Source organism: Phoxinus phoxinus, assembly GCF_949152265.1.
Source record: "Phoxinus phoxinus genome assembly, chromosome: 2".
NCBI classification, from domain to species: Eukaryota; Metazoa; Chordata; class Actinopteri; order Cypriniformes; family Leuciscidae; genus Phoxinus; species Phoxinus phoxinus.
This window is the reverse complement of record NC_136877.1, coordinates 18,224,526-18,241,377: the sequence shown is the minus strand read 5'-3', so window position 1 is coordinate 18,241,377 and position 16,852 is coordinate 18,224,526. Positions and strand designations below refer to the sequence as shown.

At 36.4% G+C, this 16,852-nt stretch overlaps 1 protein-coding gene across 5 annotated transcripts in view; it reads right to left on the bottom strand.

Annotated features, from left to right (window-relative positions):
- Positions 1-1,381: 1,381 nt before the first annotated feature.
- Positions 1,382-16,852, bottom strand: part of slc8a4b (solute carrier family 8 member 4b) — an 89,057-nt gene continuing 73,586 nt past the window's right edge. For 3 of the 5 annotated variants that reach the window (XM_079604923.1, XM_079604924.1, XM_079604925.1), the window contains 5 exons: positions 7,252-7,358; positions 5,017-5,141; positions 4,172-4,271; positions 3,023-3,295; positions 1,382-1,927 (listed from right to left, as the gene is read on the bottom strand). In XM_079604923.1, the coding sequence (XP_079461049.1) occupies positions 1,548-1,927; positions 3,023-3,295; positions 4,172-4,271; positions 5,017-5,141; positions 7,252-7,358 (985 nt within the window). In that variant the 3' untranslated portion in view covers positions 1,382-1,547. Of the gene's footprint in view, positions 1,928-3,022; positions 3,296-4,171; positions 4,272-5,016; positions 5,142-7,251; positions 7,359-14,589; positions 14,735-16,852 lie in introns of those variants that run through there. The other 2 variants (XM_079604926.1, XM_079604927.1) reach the window with 2 other exon arrangements.

Below are 16,852 nucleotides of genomic sequence, written 5' to 3'. Positions count from 1 at the left end.
TGAATAGTTTCAATATGCACTTTCATAAATTAAAAGGTGGGCTAGAAGTTTATAGCTACTAAACTAACTATTACTCAAGTTCACTTGTAGTATAGTTGCAATAATTGTTTTTATTTTAGATTTAAACTAGTTGTGTACTCAAAGTTTACTACACTTATCTGTATACTTTATAAACTAAAAAGTGGGTTAATTTAGTGAAATAGTATACTTATAAGTACATTGATTTCAGTACTTACTTCATTTTCTATATTTAAACTTGAAATATTTATCTGCTTATGTCGGCTTATGTTGTACAGAAAAGAGCAGCATGAACATTCTGCTAAACATCTCCTTTTTGGTTCCACGGGTCATATGGGTTTGGAATGACATGAGGGTGAGTAAATGCTCAGATTTGTAATTTTTGGGCGAAATAAGGGATACAGTGTGGTATACAGTCAGTAAAAGCATTTGTCACCATGTCAGATGTCACATCATGTTAACTGCTAGTGTTTCCTATGGAACATTAATGTCAAGGAGTGGGACCATCATGGGACAAGACAAATACAGATAGATACAGACAGCTAATTACATCAATTACGTGGTTGTTATTTCAAGAGAACATCAGATGAGCTGTTTATTCTTGGTTGGGTTCTCTCTCTCACGCACGCACGCACACACACGTTTAAATTATAATGATTTTTAATGATATTCAGCACCGTCACTGTCATTATTTTCCAATTGCTCTTCTGTCCTCTTTGGGATTGTTCCAGTCCATTTTCCACACTTTTTTTTGAATTTCATTCCTTTCTTCTATTTGCCTTCCCAAAAATGTCAGCCTTCGTTCATGATATATGATTAGTTATGAACTCGACATGCTTTTCAGACCGTATGTCCGATTCTTATTAAGTCCTGAAACATGCTTTTCTTCTTATACAAAAAAATAGTAAGTCCATTCAGTTTGTTTAGTCTGCTCTTAATAACTTTAAGTTCATTTTTGATCACTCTGTTCGTTTAAAATGTCTTTTAAAATATTATCATTACAGTTACATTAGAGTAATACTGACACATAACATAAAAAAGAGTCCAAAAAAGTAAACCCCTTCATTTAGTTACCGAAAGCTCGGATTGGCTCAAACGGGAGTACAAAAAAAGAGAAAGAAAGTAATTTGGTTAGAGGTTTGGAAAAATTTAAGACAGCACTGAGAGACGTATAAGTGTAAGGCAAGGGAACAAGAAATGATGTTTAAGATACTGCATTCAAACTGATTGAAAGGGACAGTTTATCCCAAAAAATTACGGGGAAAAAAACTGTCATCAACATCATCATCGACATTTTTTTAAAACAAATTACTTTTTTTATTCTATGGGAAGCTGTAAATGATGATTTTTTTTATTTTTTTTTGGGTGAACTATCCCTTTAAGGAAGAAAATGGAAAATTACAAAAACTGACTTATCAGACGTAATAAAAGTTAAGATAAATATTGAATAAATACAAAAAAAAAAACGCTCCTTCAGTGGCCATTCATATTCCTCTCAAAAAGCTTAAATAATATGAGGCCTTGCTGCCTTAGAATCCAGGGATGTGGCAGTATGCTTCCAGCGAGGCCAACAGGATATAGATCAGCCAGAGGCAAACGAAAAGCAAGGATGTAAATATCTTGCAAGTCCGTGGACCGCCGAGCTCTCCTCCAGCCACTGAGGGGCGCCGGCGATACATCAGCACACTGACACCCACCACAGCCATCACAGTGAAGAGTGTGACGGAGAAGGCCAGAGAGCCCGGCTCCACGAGGAAGGGTTTGCCTTTGGTACGCCAGTATACAGCAGCAATGGTCCACGCCACACCGATGCCCAGGAAAACATTGACAGCGTTGCTGCCCGTCACATTACCAATGGAGGCGTCAGCATACTGGTCTTGGATGGCAGCAACCTTACTGGCAAAAGTGTCTGTGCAAAAAGAGACAGAATTAAATTATCATCAGACTAATACAATTACAATTTGAACTGCAAGATCTTGTTGTTGAGATGAAATGAAATGAAATGAATGAAAAAGAGAACAGGGTTTGACTGAAAGTTGAAGTGAGAAGAATCAGAAAGAGAGGTCAATGAATGGGAAAGGGGTAAACAAAAGACAGAAGCAAAAGAGGAACTGAGAAAAAAGGAAGAGAAAGAAAAAGGAGGAAGAGAGAAAAAACAGACACGGTTCAGGTGAAGTGCACTGGAAAGAATCAAAGAAAAAACAAGTAGACACACATATAGTACAGACATGTACTGATACACCAGATGCAAACATAACAAACACACACGGCCAAATTCATAAACCTGGTCTATGATGATGAAAAGCGTCTGCTAGGTAATACAGCCGAGCATTTATGTAGAATAACAAGCTGTCTCATTTCAAAGGCTGCGTCCTCCAGAGGTCGCTTTTGTAGGCCGCGTACGTCATTGAGGCCGCTTCATTTCAGTAAACTGACCAAAATATTCCAAAATCAAAAAACTTTTTACGCTTCAGGAATAACAGTCAATTTTATAATGGTTACGGTTCTGAAATAAGGCATCTTTTATGACGTACTGTATGTCACCGACAAATGTGACACAGCTAAAGTGTTATTTTAGTATTGTCTATGTACTATTATAGCATTTGTTCATATTTTGAATGAGCTTTTATTTTTATATTTTTAGTTATTTTTTCTGTTTTGCTTTAATTAATCTTAGTTTTAGTAGTTTTACTACTTTGTTAAACTTTTTCTTTTTAAGTTTTCATCTCATATCTATATTTTATTTTATTTCAACTTTAATTAATGAAAACAATTATTATTATTTTCTTTAGTTGTAGTTAATAACAACACTGGTGATATAGCAACTAGTCAAACACACACACACACGTTCGCTATCTTTGTGGGGACTCTCCATAGACGTTATGATTTTTATACTGTAATAACAGTATATTCTGTTTAATCCCTAAATTAATGAATTCTCTCTGACATGTAAAGGGAAAGGAGAAACTATGTCTCTGTATTATATGGTAACTTGGACACTTACCTGGGACAGATGTCCCCAAGGCAACAAAGACCACGGCGGTGACTGAATCCTTCAGACCAATAGTGCACCCGAAGTGAGAAGCGAGATCTCCTGTGACCGCCGTCAACGCACCGATCAGACAGATGGACACAATGAAGCATGCCCATCCGTTCCAGTACTCTGTTGGCGGGACGAAGGCAAACAGAACCTTCCAGAAGACTGTGAGGAAGTGCATGATATAATCAAAGCAGGACGGAAGACGCTCTTCACCGCTCTCCTCCTCATTGTCATCACCTGAGAGTTCACAGAGAGATGAGGAGATTGGGTTAGTGGGCATTAGAGAGTTAAAACTGTACGGAAATGTGCCTCGTAAAAGAACATCTTTGCACCCTTTTTGTCACTTTTTGTAGAAATTTGTAGCAGCCAACTGTATTGGATCTGACAGCCACATTGTAAATTATAAGTAAAAGATTCCATTATGCTTTGTATGTAAATTATGCTTTTATCTGGATAATGTTTTCAAAACACATAGAGAGTGGGCGTTGATATGCAATGTGTCATGATCCCAGTCTGTGTTCCCCTGGACTTTTATAAATAATCTTTTCTTTTTTTTTTTGTATTTCATGTTTTATTCATGTTTTATATTTGTGCAAAATACTTAATATTATTATCATCGAACCTCAAGGAACATACTTAAAAAACATTTTTTTTTTACAATTTAAAATAGCTGTTTTCCATTTTAATGTGTTTTCAAATATATATTATAATGTATATTTCAGAGAACCAGGGAAAATATCTATTTAAAATGTTTAATATATATTGAAATGTTTGATCATATATTCTAGTGATGGCAAAGCTGAATTTTTAGCATTATTACTCCAGTCTTCAGTCACATGATCCTTCATAAATCATTCTAATATGATTATTTGGTGCTAAAGAAACATTTATTTTCATTTCTTATTTTGCTGCTTAGAAAGAAAGAATGAATAGAAAGTTCAAAAGAACAGCATTTATTTTAAATATAAATATTTTGTAACATTATAAATGTATTTGCAGCCTCTTTTGATTAATTGAATGTGTTCACATTAATGCATATTCATACTTGTACAGGTGCCTCAATGATGCCCATGTGACAAAATGTAAAGGATGAACAAACAGGAAGTAGCTTACCTGCGCTCACAGTAACAGCGCTAACAAACTGCTCTCTCCAGCTACTGCTGCCGACTACCAGAGCCAGGTTAGTCTTCTTAATGAGCTTATCCACCGTATTCTACACACACACACACACACACAAGTCAAGTCAAGTCACCTTCATTTTTTTAGTGCTTTTAACAGTATGGATTGTTTCAAAGCAGCTTTACAGTGATAATAGAAATTAGCGTAACAGTGAAGTTGCGAAGATCATTAGTCATTAACTTAGGGGCCGCTAACACGACACCGTTCAAACAGAAAACCCTTAACACGCTAATCCGTACAAAAAGTGCCTGGTGTCTCGAGAACGCACTCCCTGAAATAGGTTCGAAGGTGCAAACGATTATCCTTTTTCTCTGCGCAAACCTAAAAAACGCAAAGCCGCGAAAACGCCGACGGCGCGCACATGCACATCACGTGTTCGGTCAATTGGTATGCACGTTTGAATACATGTATATGCGCAGGCGTGTAGTCCTTCAAAAATCAACCCTCAACAAACTACTTGTTCAGCCTAATTTATAATACATTTTATTTTTGGTCATTATAGTTTAACGCACACACGCAGCCACATTTTAAAAACTTTTCAAGATCTGCGTTCAGTCTCTGTGCGTTGCACAGTTCAATGCTTTGCTTGGAACTATTTTGTTGGTGGAGAAATTATAATTTATATATATATTGAATTGTTCACACTCACTGAATATTAGCATGGCTGTAGTGGTACTGCTTAAATATTTCACATTAATCACCATGCATTGCTAAATAAAAAAAAATCGTAACTCATTTTGCATTGTTACTCAACTTAAAGGAGATAGAGGAAGTCCTACCTTAAACTCATAGGACTCTTCAATCACCACCTCCAATCGGATATGTTCTCCCAGACTAGGACATCCCATTTTAGCTACTTCCTCTTCATCCGCCCCAATCTCCGGCTTGTTTTCATTAGAGTCCCCTACAGTACACACATACACAAACATGACAAAGTAGACAAAGAATAACAGTATGTTAGAAACATATTCCCTATATATTTCTCCAGCTATAGAATGTAGATATTAAATCTCATGAAGATAATCAGAGGAAATAACCAGGTTCAGTATAACTGTGACTGATGGCTAGATGGAAAGATACACTTCTCAAATTTATAAAACTGACAAGCAGGAAATTTCATAAATCTTATGAGCGTCACTATGCTAATTGAATAGCAAAATAAGGCGTTTATGATTGAAGGGTCATTGGTGGAGAAGGCTGTATGAATAATGTAGAGAATAGTGATGGCCTCCAGTCACACTGCTAACATGAGGTGATATAGAGACAGCCCACTTTTTCCTGAGGTAAAAAACTTCACAGCCTGCAGGTATTAGTGTCTAATACCTTCCTGTAAACATATCTCCTACAGTACACATTATTTACTATGCCAAAGGATATGAAAAGATGCATGCAAAGAGAAAGGGTGAACTAGTTCATTTTCATTCCATTAAAACCACGTCTTTAAGCTTAAAAGAGCATTATGTATTCACTGTTCATCCTGAACGCTCGATTCGTCCACTTCTGTTTTTTAATTTAGCCCTTTTCCTTTCTTTTATCTGTAACCTTTCATCTTTCATTACTTTGTTCGTGTTCTCCTCATTAAATGACCCCCACAATCATTTCATTCGCAGCTTCGACAGCACCGCTCATTTGCACGCTTTATTTATGTTATTGTCTGTGTGCAGCAGAAAGTGGTACAAAGGCAACTGCTGGTGTAAATAAAGCGGGAGACATTCGGCTGTGTCCGTCTGCTGTGATCCAATGGCTAACTAGCAAGCAGTCTCTTATTACCATCAATCCGATTAGCAAAAGTGTGAAATTGTGAGAATAATGGATGGTAAATTGAAGATCCACACACAAAAGATGTCCACACAAAAACGTAACCTTTACTAATGACTAATTTGACCAATTTTGTATGGAAGCTTATTTCCGCCACTGAATAAAACATTTTAAAAGATAAATGCGACATTTTATCGCACGATTGCGAGTTTACAATTCTAACAATGAGAAATAAAGTCAGAATTGCGAGATATAAAGTCGCAATTGCATATTATAAAGTCAGAACTGCGAGATATACACTTACAATTGCGTGTTATAAAGTCCTAATTGCTGAATATAAACACAATTCCTTGTTATAAAGTCAGAATTGCAAGTTTATTTCTCGCAATTGGTAGTTTATATCTCACAATTGCGAGTTTATATCTCGCAGTTCTGAGTTTATAACACGCAATTGCGACTTTATATCTCACAGTTCTGACTTTATATCTCCCAATTGCGTGTTATAAAGTCAGAATTGTGAGATATAAACATGCACAATTGCGAGTTATAAAGTCCAATTCTAAGGACGACTTTTTTTCCTCACAATTCTGAGGTTATAACACGCAATGCGACTTCATATCACGCAATTCTGACTTTATAACTCACAATTGCGACTTTATATCACACAATTCTGAGATAAAAAGTCAGAATTGAAAGATGTAAACTCGCAATTGTGAGGAAAAAAGTCAGAATTGTGAGAGAAATAATTACCTTTTTTATTTTGTGTCAGAAACAAGCTTCCATAATTCTGTTATTCTTTGTTATGGATGAAATTACTTTTTTTTTTTTACATTTTTACAATTTTGCAAGAATAAGAATAAGAGATTTTGCTATACAGGGTTTGCTACGTCACGTCGGTTCAGTAAGTGAATTCTGAGGAAAGTGAATCAGACTGAGCACCAAAACACACTTGTAGCCAATCAAAAGTGAGGGGCGTATACAGTCATGATGGGGGAGAGGCCTGTGTTGCATAGTGTGTTTGTGAATTTGGGGCGGAGCTATCAATATAGGGGTGTGACGCTTTTGGGTAGGGGCGTGTTTGTTTTGGTGATTTCAAATATCAACAGTGTTTCTCAGAAATCGCTTAATGCACCATTTAAATTTAATTCAATTTCAGAAATTTTATTGAAAGGCCTTTCAATTCAGCTCTGAATATTCCATAACTAACAATCAGACATGTTTGAATATACGTGCACCCACATATTTACACAATTTACCGTGTTTTTGTCCAATCTCGAGTAGCACAGGCTCTCCTAACTCAATGCTGAAGGCTTTGTTCTTTTCATACTCTTCATCATCTATAATTTTCACCTCAATTATTTTCCTGTAGAGAGAGAAAAATAGACACAGGAGACACTTAGCTCAAAAACACTGTCGTCGCTTCAAACACACTAACATAATTTCTATTTTAATTACTCTGAATCACATACACAAGCTGTGAAACTATGACTCCAAACAACAAGAATTTCAGTTTAATGAACTCATGTGTATTCATCTGTAATTCACGCCGGGATTTGCATAATCCTGACATACAGTAAACAAGCACACACCCAAAATACATCATTTCATGCAGTAATAATGACGTTTTGTAGTGTTAATGTAAATGCCAATGGGGTGGAAACTTTAAGTACAGGATTGAGAATAACTGCTTCATAATTGATAAACAAATTGAGAAAATAATACAGAGAGATACAGCAGTAACAACAAACTTGAGCTATAATAAGAACTGCACAATAACAAGTACACTGAAACTGGTCGCCACTATCCAGCACAGAAATTATATTCATACTTGCGTGTCATGGTATTATGTGAAGTAGCACAATACACAACTGTTCAAAAGTTCGGGGTCAGTAAGATTATAAAATAAACTCTTTTTGTGAAATATTTAAAATAATATATATATATATATATATATATATATATATATATATATATATATATATATATGTATATGTATAATTTTATTTTTAAATGCAATTAATTCCTGTGATGGCAAAGCTAAATTTAGCAGCCATTTCTCCAGTCTTCAGTGTCACATCATCCTCCGGAAATCATTCAAATATGCTGATTTGGTTCTCAAGTAGCATTTCTTATTATTATCAATGTTGTGCTGCCTATAATATTTTTCGTGGAAACCACTTTTTCAGGATTCTTTGATGAATAGAAAGTTAAAAAGAACATTATTTGTTTGAATTATAAATCTTTTGTAACTTTATAAATGTCTATACTGTCACTTTTGAATTTAATGCATCATTTGTGGAAATAATTATAATATGATAAACTGACCATATTGATTTAATAAACAAATCTGGAGTTAATTATTTTAAATGAATTGATTTATCTGTGAACCATTTACCTGGTGCACAATACATTTGCTGACCTGACTTTTGAGCTGTAAAATGTAAGGTTTTGTAAAATGAAAACAAAAAATGTCCTGAAAAAGCTAAGGAAAATGCAACATTACAATATTCTTATTAAAATGAGAAAATATGCAGAGGTCTAACTAAGTCTACTCACTATAGTAAAATATTTGATTTTGGTTAGGGATATCAAATCTGAGACAGACTGAAAAGCAAGGAGAGAGTAGATGAGTGATATATTATTTAGATATTATATTTTTATTCGTTTTAGAGTCTCAACACTACACACACACACACAAACTGTTTATTTGTGTGTGTATATGTATATAGGCCTATATATATATAAGCCCCTGTGTCAACCTCAAGAAGAACAGACTATTATTGTGGCTGTGATACCTCAGTTTCTCCACTTTCACCACCCACTGACTTCATTATACATTCATTCATCTTTGTTCAATTAAAACTGACAGATACATTAAATTAAAGCAGGCTTAATCAATAACCCTTATCTTCTTCTGTGTGAGGAACAGAGAGAGAGAGAGAGAGAGAGAGAGAGAGAGAGAGAGAGGGGGAGGGAGAGAGAAATAATTTTTTTGAGAGGATAAAAAATTATTTGGTTGACGTTGGGGTTTTCTGTTCTACAAAGAGACGTGCATTCCTATAGTATATAAGCACACTGCACACACTCAGAAGAAAGTGTTCTGAATCCGAAAGTATTACAGATTGCCTCTTTTTAATCTTCCTTCCCAGCTCAGGATTTTTCAACGCTTTTCCTCTCCTCGTGTTTCTCTCAATCCATTAATTCAATGTCAGCTTGACTGATCAACCTTTAGCTTTTATTATTGATGATGTGTGTATTGATTCATGGATCTCCTGAATTCTTCACCTTTCTCTGGCCTCCTGCTCTCCTCTTAACTTTTGCAGCAACTCACTCTTGCATTCCCGCTCACCATCTCTCATTCACCATCTTTCTCTCCTCCCACTAATACATTTCCCCATGCCCTCCATCCCGTTCCCTCCTCCTTCCCTCACTTCGCCGTGCTCTTATTAGATTTTTTTGTGAGTTCTTGAGCTGAATCCAGAAGCTCAATTAAGATCTTGTCAGCTATGTGTTTTATTGCGTTTGCCTGCTGCTTCTCCCTCACACACATTATTCTTTAATGTAAAACAGTAGGAAGAAGAGAGCTGAAGATGGAGAAGAGGTAAAGAAACAAAGGAAGGACAGAAAGTAAGAGAGAGTAGATTCTCTAAGATTGAATCGCGCTGTTTATTACCCATGCTGTCTGTGTTGTTTAAACATCTAATTCTCTAAATGATTTAAGCAAATCGGGTAACAGTGCAAGCATGACCAAAACATCTGTGCTAAAAACTATTTGCTTGCCATCTTTCATGTGCTTTCTGAGTGCTAGGTTGTGTAGGATGCAGCAGATTACATTGTTCTGGTGTACTTTACTGGCACTGAACAGCGTCATGAATGGGAATGAATCTGAAATGGCTCTTTGTCATGTTGAAAATGCTATATATGTTTAAATTTGGCAGAAGCTTTTATCCAAATCAACTTAGATTGTGTCCGAGGTATACATTTTACCAAGTTCATGCGTTCTCTGGGAATCAAACCCATGTCCGTGGAATTGTTGGTGTCATTGAGACAGGAACTTGTGTGTTTTAATGAACTACTGCTTCTGATCAATAAGAAATGTAACCATGGCCTGTGAAATGAACGTACATTTACCACCTGCTTTCAGCACACGTTCATAGCCCAATATGCAATAAATTGTGAATTTAGCTGGATAATGAGACTATTGTTTTCTGAGAAGCTGACTTTGAAGTTGTTTCACAATTGAAGATGACTCATTTATTGAACAGAACTGAATCAACACTGAACTAACTTGAGCTGAATAATGAGATTATCTTCTGTAGATCTGCTTTACAGCAGAAATTTAATTTGTTTCATAACGGATTAATTTAGCAACATTCTCACTGTTATTTACCTATTACTGCTGTAAGGTTGTTGTAAGGTGTTAAAAAAAGAGACTTGACTTGAATTTTATGATCGTTATTAGAGGGGTAGTTCACCCAAAAATGAAAATTATGTCATATACTCACCCTCAAGTTGTTCCAAACCTGTATGAATTTCTTTCGTCTGCAGAACACAAAAGAAGATATTTTGAAGAATGTCAGTATCCAATCAGTTGATGGGCCCCATTGACTTCCAAATAGAGAGAGAAAAATACTATGAAAGTCAATGGGGCCCATTAACTGTTTGGTTACCGACATTCTTCAAAATATCTTCTTTTATGTGTAGCAGAAGAAATCCATACAGGTTTGGAACAACTTGAGGGTGAGTAACAGAATTTTCATTCTAAGGAGAAGTATCCCTTTAATCAAACAGATGTAGGCTATAAGATGTATCCGGTGAGATCTTAAAATCCCATCATCAATTATCTTTTGTATTGCATTACTGTAGCTCAAACAGTAGAGTGTGGTGCAGTCATTTGAATCCTTCATTGACACATGAAATTGAAATGGTAACTCAAACCGAAGCAAGATACAGTATTAATGCTGCATGTCATACAGACAAGCTAGTATTAATATTTGCTATAGAACATCTCTCTTTCACTCTCATTTATTTTTTATTTTTTTATCTGATTGGTTCTTTAATAGACATGTTTGTAGAAACTTTTCGCAATTATCGGTCAAAGAGCCTTACAACAGACTATAAAATTGTTAAAAACTGTACAGTGCAACCAATTTTTGGCACTGAAATAACATACGCAAAAGTGAAATTGCCCCAGTGAGTTTCATTTTGCCAAGGGTGTTAGCTATAAAAAGGTATGTTGAGTGTTTTCTCCACTTCAACTGCATTTTGAAGCATTAATGAGCTCCTTCTCTAAGTGCGGGTCCTAAAACTATCCACTTTCATTTTCTTGAGTGTTTTCATTTAAAAAAAAACAAAAAAACTCGAAGCATTAAATTAAACTGAGATGAGATTCATCTTCAATGATACAAAGGCACCTTCAGCTAAACATTTTGTCCCCATATTTGCCTGAACACCACACACACACACACACACACACACACACACACACACACACACACACACGCTAATAATCAGATAATCAGAGCCTATTCTGCCTAATGAAAATTCTGCACATAACTACCAGTCCTATCGTGATGATTAGCAGGCTGTGGTTACAATTAATAAGAGACAAGGACCGACGTGTTCAGTACATTGAACTGTGTACATAGTTTAATTAATGCAACTCACACACAAGTGGAAGCTGATTAATAAAGATAAATGCTACACACCAACCTGTAATTACATGATCGGAGGAAAGGATTGATTAACTTTCATTATTATTAGCATATCATTATTTAGGAACTCATTTGTACAGTGTACAGCAGTTCCTTAAAAGCCAAAACACACATATAATTTAGGTAATAAAAAAACGACATAAGCCAGTACTACATAAGGTTAAGGTTGGTTTGGATGGATGACCACAAATTACTCAAGTTAACACTGCAGTGTGTCATTTGTGCCATAAATAAAAATATTATAAATCACTGTTTTCGAATAGGTTTTACCCAATACCAGCTCTCACACCACCACCTGACTGAAAGTTTGGACAAAGACCCCCTAAATCACGCCACTGGTAGAACCAAAAGATGATATATTGAACCGCTCGAATATAGCAAAGTTCTGAAAGTGGCACCGAGCCACCATGTTTCCACTCTTCAGGAAATCAGCTTATGAATAGCTTATTTATAGTTGTCTCTGCACATTAGCCTGGGATAGGAGAAAGTATTTTAACATCGAAAAAATTACACACTTCACCTTTAAGGGTGACAAAGCTGAGGGCAGATGTGATAGTCTGGGTCCAGAGAACCCTCTGCAAAATAGTCATGGATGTTTTCAGTCATTGTGTTACACAGTCAACAAATTCCACAAATTGACACCATAAAGAAAGAAAGAAAAAGATAGTTCTTCCCAACAGATGTGAAATAAAGGGGATTTCAATGGCAGTCACTCTGAGAAGTATTGGCTTGACAGAAGCAGTCAAAGAATCAGAAGCAAAAGAAGGGAAATGTGCAGCTTTCATATGAACTGAAAAGTGTCAGACTGAAAAGGTTTGCCCACTACTGCAGAGTAGAGAAAAATACAGTGAAAATGTCTAAAGAAGAATTACATTTACAAAAACAGATTTGTGTGGCCATGGTACCATGGTAATACCTTAGTATTCTTTGACGTACCTTAAACTATTGTTTATGAATTCAGTAATCATTCTAGTCATGGTTTATGGGTCAGTCTTAAAGGGGTGGTAAAATGCCCTTTTCACAAGATGTAAAATAAGTCTCTGATGTCCCCAGAGTGTATATGTGAAGTTTTAGCTCAAAATACCCCACAGATGTTTTTATATAGCATGTTAAAATTGTCACTTTTTGAGGGTGAGCAAAAACACACCATTTTGTGTCTGTCCCTTTAAATGCAAATGAGCTGCTGCTCCCGGCACAGAGGGCGGAGTTACAACAGCTTGTGTCCTTTTACCTCACACAGACATGCACTGAAAATTTCAAAAACCTTTAGCCTTTTATGTTCATACCGGAGTCAGACAAAGATAGAGAGACTCAGGAAGAAGTGACAACATGTAGAATGCAACTGGACATGTCTGAATGGTTAGTTGATGAATGTATGTAGCTTATGTGTAGTTATTGATTAGTATATTCTGTCTTGATAATCTATAAATTGTGTTCCACAGTCCTTAAAAAGTTGTAGTCCTTAAAAAGCAATTTCTTTAAAAGAAAACATCTTCCTTTGCTTTGCATTTTAAGCATTGTAACTTTGCAGATGTTGTTTATGCTCAAACAGCAACATTACACACTAACTAAAGTTAGAAAAGGGAAATCATAATCAACCCCCCCTTTAAAATAAATGAGTTTTTCCAACTTACAAGATGTAAAGTCATACATTTAAAAGTAAATTAACTTAATCATCATGTATTAAACAACCTACTTTGAACTTTTTTGCAATTAAAAAATTCTAGCTTTTGATATTGCTAACTACCAGTGGTGTAGCAAGCAACCTTGAATGGAATACCTCATCCTAAAAACCACCAGAACCAACAGTGGAGACTAGAATGGTAAAAATGGCGGTTATTTTCATCAGTTATTTTGTCAACTTTTGTTAGATCTAGCATTCTGCCTGCCATTCAGACACAGCGATGAAGTAGTTCAGTAATATTGCATTTATTTGAATGAATTTGAGAGAGAGATTGTTTATGTGTGAATTACCTTTGTCTATGCATCTCTATTAAAGCTTCAGTTGGTAACTTCTGATTTTTTTTTTTTTTACATATTTGTTAAAACTGTCATTATGTCCTGACAGTAGAATATGAGACAGATAATCTGTGAAAAAAATCAAGCTCCTCTGGCTCCTCCCAGTGGTCCTATTGCCATTTGCATAAATAGACCGCTCCCGTCAGAAACAACCAATCAGAGCCAGGAGGAATGTCTTAGCAGTGTCAATCAAGCTTGTGTACGCGCTGATCACACCCCTCTCTTGCACAGCGCGTACTGTCGTTCAAAATAAAGATTGCCGGTGTGCCGCAGCTGTGCTAATGTTGGGCAAACAACCAAAACTGCCAATTTCTCGAGTGGCACCTGCTCATACAACAAAGACGGGTAAACGGAAAAAGACCAATGACGATAGACAAGTGAAAAAGAAAGAATTAGACAGAGCCAAAATAAAACGAAGGTAAACATCGGAGCAGCTTTTCAGAGGTGGAGGGAGCTAGCGTTACGTGTCCTGAAAGGATTAAATACCGATGCAGAGTTAGCCATATTTCTGCTTGACAAGCAAGTATCCCTGTTTGATTTGTTTCATTTTATAAGAACTACACGCTGTGGGGGTGAATTCCTCGTCGGAGCCCATTGACTCGGTGTCAAAACTCTAGCCGCATAACATACAGATAAAATGTCACGCACTGTCCAAAGCAACATTTGAATTGCTAATTCACTGGCTTGTCATGTTGCTGAAATGTTCTTATCAAACCTTATAGCTATTTATAACTTATAGAAAGAGTGCAACGTTATAAAGTTACATTACATGTATTGCAAAAATACGAGGACCAAGTTTGTAGTCAAAGTATGGGCAGGCCATAGTCAATGTAAAGCATATTGTTGATGTTTCGTCCCTACCAGTGAATGTGCATAACTGTTTATCCGCCGTCATCGGTGGCCCTGCTTAGTAAGTGCTTACTAGCCTGCGCGTTCACGGAGGAGCTGTGGAGGGAGGGCTGTTACTAGCGCAGCAACAAGCAAGGGGGAGTGACCTGTAAGTTGTGCTTGTTCAAATTTTCAGGCCAAGTCAACGTTTTCTAAAAACTCCCTACTGCAGCTTTAATAGTGAAACTGTGTGTTGAATTATTTTAAAAAACAGCGACGTTACCACCTCATTGCTGAGAAATATAATGTAGCGTTTCAGTAGTGAAGCTATTTTGGGAATAAAAGGGCAAAATTGACAACAGGTTTCTGTGCTCCTGAATGTTTCTGTGTGTGCGCTGCATGATCTCTGATCTCTGTCTATATGTGTGCGATATGCAGTTGGGGGTAATCTAAGTAGGCGAAAAACAGTATGTGACAAAAGTAGTATGTCCGAATTCACAGTACTCATAAAAGAGTAGGAGCAGGATGACCTACTACTTCCAGCGAGATTCTGAAGTGTGAATATGATGGACAATTTACTATCCCATGAGGCTACTATACCATATACTTTGGTAAATTGCCTGTATTGGCAAAGTGTTTACAAGCTTGCTAAATAAAATATGATATATGTTTGTGCATGTACATAAAAGGCCTTGAAGTGCTTGAACCCCGATAATTTGAAAATCTGGGTGGGATGGGCTTTTAATGGATAACGTAATGTAATAAAATGTTATGGTTATGTTATGTTATGGAATGATGCCTTTTTATATAGGATTTCTTGAATAATGTGTAATGACTGAAATTACAAGGGACACGTTTTTCACCATATTGTGAGAATGACCCATATATTAACTACCATCTGATCCCATCACTGTACTCTGGTACTTCTGTATGTAAAGAGGTCATATTACGACAATGAAAGCCTATCACAAAAACAAGTGCCAGTGGACACAAAAATAGATACATATTGGCAAACACATGCTCTGATTTCATACTTTAACTATTCTTTGGACAAATGCAATATTGTAAGAAACAGAGACAAGAACATAAACTGTACACACACACTTTCAGACAAATATAAATAAATAACTCTGAATTAAGTTCTAATCTCTTGCTCATACTGAAGTGTAGCGGTACACACATGTAAGCATAGTGTCATGTGACCGTGCAGATCTCTCCTTGAGCCAAACATACAGAATGAGTTAATGCAACATCGCTTTAATTAAAGTGATGAGTGTTCAACATAAATAACCTTCAGCACGCAAATATGGAGGTCATGGCATCAGATATACAATTAAAATGCATGTAATTTCCATGTAATCCATAAAGCCTCAAATCAAAATGAACATCAAATCAAAAACACTTCTGCAATTATTATTAACATGGTAATGCAATCTACTTTTTCATCACAGGGGGTGAGTGTGCATTGAGATGATTGTTTATTAAGAGACGAGTGATTTGATCACATCCTCTTATAATTACTTCCACATAGGGTTGTCAATCGCATACAATTTAAAAAAAAGTTTTATCTGAAAATATTGTTTAATAGAATGTCATCATTTGCATCCTGCTCAGATGCAATTTCTAAGAATTTTAAAGGTTTATAAAAAAATAACACTTTAAATCGACAATCTCTAAATTACATTCATTCTATCAGCTAATAGTGTCGTGTTTGACCTGTGTTTCTTTTGCTTCAGTTGGACTGAGTTAGTTTAGCACTGTTCTCAGTGCAGTTTCCTGTGTTCTCTTTGTTCGTGCTCTTCTGTTGCCATGGTTTTTGATTTGCCCTCATGTGTCCCACTGAGTTTTAGGCAGGAGACGTCGATGTGAGTATTTTCCATAGACAGTATATAAGATGGACACAGCGACCCCATAGATTTCAACGGAGAAAAGTGAAGCCCATTTGAAGCACTCACTTCCTGATCGCCAGGCGAACTGCGCAGACTCAAACTGATCTTGACGACGTAGATGTGACGTGGGTCTTCTAGTAGCTGTGCCGAGAGAAATCTGAATCATTCCCTTCCGAATTTCGCAGAGACGGAGAGCGTGATTATTAGTTGTCAATGAGCTAGCAGCATGAGCAACTTTATGAATCTCTATGGGCTTCTCCCTTGACTTTATGCCTCCACGTCCCCCCGATTGCTTGTGAGCTTCTCCGCCAGTCTATACGGTAATTTCTCTACAGTGCGACAGAGAGTCGCGTGGGTATGACGCAATCGTTAGCCTATTTTTTACAAAAACAGCTTCTACGAAGTCA